Genomic DNA, 6375 nt, shown 5'->3' with positions numbered 1-6375 from the left:
GCTGATAGCAAATGTTGGCAAGTGCAACGGTTCTGAGAACAATGTTTGTCCCCTGGACGTACAGTATGTTTAAGGATTTCGCAATCCTAGTGCCTGCATCCAAAGAAAAATCGTGAGTTTTGTAAGGGGGAGGTTAGTTCGTATCCCCGCTGGCTTTGCTTGACTCGTTCGGCTTTGATCTGGTGATACCGTCAGTATCATTGGGGTAGCGTTGCTAAACAAAGCAGTTTCAATAATAAACATGCATGATTTTGTAAAAGTATGATATGAGTGTATAATTAGAAATAGCTTTTAGATGAACCGACGACTGTGACGTAGTTCAGGACATTGCAACCTCTCCTGCTACGGAATTTTGAGGGTCCTACTCAAAATTTTGCCCCAGTTTGATGGGTTGACGTTTCTGACTGTTGCTCGTGCGACGATTGCCTGAAATTACTTCGGAATTTTGAGGGTGCTCCTCAAAATTCTGCCCCAGTTTCCAGTTGCGGGGGGAAATGAAATATTTATTGAATTATGACCGAACCCATAGGGCTGCCTACGTATCCCATCTTAAACGGGAATCAGGTCAGGCGTAGTTCAATTTACATCATATAAGGAAAGCCTAAAGATTACACATAGTAACGCTTGACTGCATCTGAATTGATCAGCTTTGGCCAGACTTCTCCGTCCATTTCTGCAAGTATGAGGGCTCCTCTTGTCAAAACACGGTGGACCATGTATGGACCCTGCCAGTTGGGAGAGAAATTCCCTTTGGCTTCATCTTGATGCGGAAAAATTTTCTTCAACACTAGCTGCCCCGGTGTGAACTGTCTTGGCTTGACTCTTTTGTTGAAGGCTCTGGACATTCTGTTATTATAGAGTTGACCATGGCAGACTGCATTCATTCTCTTTCCGTCTATAAGGGATAGTTGTTGAAAACGACTTTTTACCCACTCTGCGTCGTCGAGCTCAGCTTCTTGTATGATCCTTAGGGAAGGAATTTCTACCTCAGCCGGAATGACAGCCTCTGTACCGTAAACCAACATATAGGGGGTTGCCCCGGTTGATGTGCAGACTGTGGTGTGATATCCCAGTAGAGCAAATGATAACTTCTCGTGCCACTATCTATGCTTCTGTATCATTTTCCTCAATATCTTCTTGATATTCTTGTTGGCGGCTTCTACAGTTCTATTCATCTGAGGTCTGTAGGCTGTGGAATTCTTGTGTTAGATCTTGAAAGTTTCGCACATAGCTTTCATCAAGTCGCTGTTGAGGTTGGAGCCATTATCAGTAATGATTGACTCTGGAATTCCGATCGACAAACAATGCAGTCGCGGACAAAGTCTGCCACGACTTTCTTGGTCACTGCTTTGTAAGATGCTGCTTCGACCCATTTGGTGAAATAGTCGATGGCTACTATGATGAACCTGTGTCAGTTGGAAGCGGCATGCTCGATTGGTCCAATAACTTCCATTCCCCAGGCAGCGAACGGCCACGGTGAGCTTGTTGCGTTAAGCTTATTTGGAGGTACCTATGTTATGTCTACATGTATCTGACAGCGGTGGCATTTTCGGACATACTGGATGCAGTCCATTTCCATTGTCATCCAAAAGTAACCAGCTCGGAGTATCTTCTTTGCTAGGACAAAACCGTTCATATGTGGACCGCAGGTCCCAGCATGAATTTCCTCTAGTAGCTTGGATGCTTCTTTTGCATCGACACATCTGAATACACTACAAGAAAAACAGCCTTTAAGGAATTACGAAGGGAAAAGGCTGGTCGTGACCCGTCGTAATAGCCTCCGTCGCTAAATGTCAATAACGACGGGTCTTAATACCCGGTCGCTAAATCACTTTAGAGACGGGCAAAAAACTGGTCGTGCAATACTTTTAGAGACCACATTTCTCGTCCCTAATAGGCGATGAAAAAATATTTATTCCCGTCGTGAAATCTTTTTAGCGACCAACTGTATCTGGTCCTAAATCGCCTTTTAGGGACGGACAGAAAACCTGGTCGTGAATAACATTTAGAGACTATATTTCTCGTCCCTAATAGGCGATGATAAATATACATATTCCCTTCGTTAAATCGTTTTAGCGACCAACGCCAACTGGTCATAAATTATCTATTAGAGACCGATGAAATATCTGGTCGTTAAACCATTTTCACGACCAACCTTTAACAGGTCCTAGATTATTTTTAGAGACGACGTCCCTATTTAAAATAATTTTATAATTTAGCAAAATATTCATGTCTATTAATAACCATGAGTAGTCCTAAAAGCTCAACGAAACAAAAAGTAATTTTTATCGATAAATATCAAATTGTTATCGAAAAATCTAGATATAAAAAGATAAGATATCAAGGTCTAATCCAATGATGATGTTACTTTCTATGTTTTCTCAACACCTCAACAAAAAAAAAAAAAAACTTAGCTATCATCCTGGGCTAGACTATGATATTAAGTTTTGCATAATATTTTTAGCAAAACAATAATGAGCTTGTGCATCTTCTAAGCTTGCATCTTGACTTGTAGTTTCAATCTTCAAAACGATAGAGTTTTTATGTATCGTTCCCGTTCCTTGACTAGCAGACATGGTAGAGCTTTTAAGCCCTTGTCCTCGTCCCTTCCCAATAGCACCTGGCGAAACGAAATCATATTACTAATATTTAAACATTAAAATTTAGTTGTACACATTAAAAATAGTAGATTTAAAATATCTTACTTTTCATTTGTTTGGACGTATTGCTTAACAAGATCACTAGATTGAGGAAATAAACTCTTAATTGGCATATTCTTTTTCTCAACCAAAGATCTAAGCCCTCGTCCTCATCCTTGTCCCTTTCTTATAGCACCTGGCGGGACGAACGCATATTTGGTTGTACTCTTCATAGTTGATTCCACCTCATTTTCAGTCTTTGATGGTTTCATATTGAAACTGCAAAGAGCCAAAAGTAAAAAAAAATAGTTAGACAACGTGTGATAATATAGTATTGAAAGAAATCATGCCATCAGTATATGTAACAATAAATATACTACTTCATAAATAGATACTTCACCTCATCGGTTCTTTTTCGTTTCTTTTGTGAAGGATTTCCTAAGTCTACAATATCATCATCCATTTGTTTTACAATCTCATAGGAATCACGAGGTTGAGTCTTCCTCACTACATGCCAACCTTTGTTGGAGTTATCAATAGCATAAAACACTTGAGATGCTTGCTCCGCTAAAATAAAAGGCTCATTTATTTTCAAAAATCTCCCTGGATTAACACTCACGAAGTCATACTCATCTTTTTTAACTCCCTTTATTTTATCATACACATCAAACCAATTACATCGAAATAAAATCACTCTTCTATCCATGAGAAATTGCAATTCAATCACATCTGTTAAAATTCCATACTAATCAATGTTCTCACTATCTTTATCATTCTCGCCAACTACAACAACACCACAATTTTGAGTCCTTAAATTTTTATCATAGTCTTCTACATGAAATCTATATCCATTAACAATGTAACCATTAAAATGTGTCGTATATTGGGTAGGACCACGTGAAAATGAGAGCAGATCTTCCATGATCCGACTATCATCTCCTTTATGCAATTGTGCAACCTATCAATAAGATTAAGTTGAATAATTTAGAATTAGTAATAGAACATTAAAAATTTAAATTTGATTTTTATGTATTACTCACCCTAACTTTAAACCATTCAATAAATTATCGGTTCCATTCTGCATCAGACAAGTGTTGCACAGTATCCACATGTGTTTGTGCAAACCCTCTACAAATTTGAAGTGAACCATAAATGTCATATAAAAAAAATTACCCTAAAGGAAATAAGAAAAATGAGACGATATGAAAGAACTCTCCATACTCGAGATATGGTATGACTTCATCGCAATTCTTCAGTATGTATATATGTGCTTGTTCCAATTCATTTTCTTCAAGATTGCATTGTTCTTTAGCTCCCATAGTACTTCCAGGTTGATAGAACATAGATAAACCTCCGTTAGATTTTTTCAAACCCCCTTCATAATTTCGTTCAGGTCGATTGAATTTTGTGTCAATCGTATGCAGATACCGTGAACATAAGGTCATACATTCATTTGCAATGTAGCCCTCTGCAATAGAGCCTTCTGGACTTGTCCTATTACCAATCAGAGATTTCAAAAAATATAACCACCGTTCCACAGGATACATGCACCGATAATGAATAGGTCCAGCAATCTTAGCTTCACTAGCTAAATGAATAGGCAAGTGCACCATGACATCGAAAAATGAAGGAGGGAAGACCTTTTCTAACTTGCAAAGCATTATGGGAATTTGCGCTTCAATTTGTTTCAAGTCATCAATCCTTAACTCATTTGATTCAAGCACATTAAAGAATAAAGATCACTCAATAAGCGGTTCACACACTTCTTTGGATAACATACCACAAAGTGAAAGGGGGAGTATATGTTGCAGAAGAACATGTCAATCATGACTTTTCAACCCAAATATCTTGTGATCTTTCAGGTTCACACATTGAGAAATATTAGATGAAAACCCATCAGGAACCTTTAAATTCTTTAGGAATTGGCATAATTTGTGCTTACTTTCAGGAGGCAATGTGTAGCATGCAGCTGGAACTTCAACTTTCTCCCCTCTTTGGATAGGGTGCTATTCCAGCCTAATATTCATGTCTTGCAAGTCTAATCTAGTTTTAATTGTATCCTTGGTCTTTCCTTTGACATTCATGATTGTTCCCATAATATTATCACATATATTTTTTTCAATATGCATAACATCCAAATTATGTCGCAACAAGAGAGACTTCCAATATGGAAGTTCAAAAAAAAATACTTTTCTTGTTCCAATTATCCTTTCGATTTTCATGTGATATCTTCTTCTTTTTCTTTGGATCATTTGTTAACTGTATCCCTTCAAGATCTTGCACTTGATTAAGTATCTCAATACCAGACTGCATTTTTGGTGGGAGCCTTTTCTCTTTTGTACCATCAAATGAATCCTTGTCATTCCTCCATTTGTGGCTAAGAGGAAGGTAGTGTCAATGACCCATAAAGCATTGCTTCTTACTATTAGCCAATCGAATTGAGGAGGTGTTTTTATTGCAACATGGGCATGCCAACTTTCCTTTTGTACTCCATCCAGATAAATTTTCATAGGCTGGAAAGTCATTGATGGTCCATAACAAAGAAGCATGCAACTTAAAATTCTGTTTAGATGATGCATCAAAGGTCTCAATGCCAACTTCCCACAACTCCTTCAATTCTTCTATTAAAGGTTGAAGATATATATCAATTGCATCTCCTGGACTATTTGGACCAGGAATAAGCATTGACAAAATAAAATTTTCTTGTTTCATACACAACCAAGGTGGTAAATTATAAGGAATAAGAACCACAGGCCAAATCCTATATGAGGTTTTTGAATTCCGAAATGGCTGAAATCCATCACTAGCAAGTCCAAGTCGGACATTACGAGGCTCTGACGCAAATGAAGGATGAAGTTCATCAAATGACTTCCACGCCATTGAATCAGCTGGGTGCCTCATTATTCCATCATCAACTCTTTTATCTTTATGCCATGTCATTAAAGTAGATGTCTTTGTAGACATAAACAACCTCTGAAGCCTAGGCTTTAATGGAAAATAGCGTAAAGTCTTTGATGCTATCTTCTTAACTTTTTTATTCCTTGTTTCCCCGCTATGTCTATCTATTTTCCATCTAGACGCCACAAACTTTGCAAGAATCAAGTAAAACATCCTCCTTCCAGTATAACATGCAATCATTAGTACAAGCATCAATCTTGTTGTAGGAAAGGCCAAGGTCTTGAATTATCTTCTTTGCCTCATAATACGATTTTGGCAAATCGGCACCATCAGGTAACAACTCCTCTTTTAACATTTTCAATAACATTGTAAATGACTCATTACTCCAACGATCCATACTTTTTATGTGAAGCAATTTAATCAAAGAGGAAAGCTTTAAAGCTTTTGAATTTTGGTACAGTGGCTGCTCGAAATCCTTCAATAGCCTGTAAAATCTTTTTGCTTCAACATTTGGTTCCTCTTCATTTAATTCATCACAATCAGTGTGCACAGTTCTTCCATCAATATTAGGATATAGATCTCTCAACAATTCTTGTACTTCATCTTCTTCTTCACTTTCACATTCTTCTAGTTCATCACCGTCTTCATCTTCTGATTCTGACAGTGGCTCACCTAACTTTTCCCCGTGATGATACCAAAAAGTATAATTTTGAATTATTCCATATACTTTCAAATGTGTCTCAATTGTCTTACGAATTCCTAAAGTTGTATTACAACATTTGACACACGGACATCATATTTCATATTCTTCTCCTGTTTTCTGAAAAGCATAATCCAA

At 37.5% G+C, this 6375-nt stretch overlaps 1 protein-coding gene across 1 annotated transcript; it reads right to left on the bottom strand.

The window, feature by feature from the left end:
- Positions 1-3703: 3703 nt before the first annotated feature.
- Positions 3704-5892, bottom strand: LOC109238508. The gene is made up of 5 exons (XM_019404983.1): positions 5728-5892; positions 5116-5624; positions 4900-5016; positions 3861-4340; positions 3704-3767 (listed from the first exon to the last, which is right to left on the bottom strand). Exons 1-5 carry the CDS (start codon positions 5890-5892, stop codon positions 3704-3706), a joined length of 1335 nt encoding a protein of 444 aa, XP_019260528.1.
- Positions 5893-6375: the final 483 nt, after the last annotated feature.

This window comes from Nicotiana attenuata, unplaced genomic scaffold (assembly GCF_001879085.1).
Source record: "Nicotiana attenuata strain UT unplaced genomic scaffold, NIATTr2, whole genome shotgun sequence".
In the NCBI taxonomy this organism is placed as follows: Eukaryota; Viridiplantae; Streptophyta; class Magnoliopsida; order Solanales; family Solanaceae; genus Nicotiana; species Nicotiana attenuata.
The sequence above is the reverse complement of the archived record's forward strand: the minus strand, read 5'-3'. Positions and strand labels throughout refer to the sequence as shown.

Bases quoted from the DNA above. Each gene is read 5' to 3' on its own strand.
- LOC109238508 (XM_019404983.1), bottom strand. From the start codon at position 5,892: ATGTTAAAAGAGGAGTTGTTACCTGATGGTGCCGATTTGCCAAAATCG. The intron at 5,017-5,115 runs GTTGGCATGCCC...CCTTCCTCTTAG, and splicing joins GGATGGAGTACAAAAGGAAA to CCACAAATGGAGGAATGACA. The intron at 3,768-3,860 runs GTATGGAGAGTT...TCAAATTTGTAG, and splicing joins GAAGTCATACCATATCTCGA to AGGGTTTGCACAAACACATG.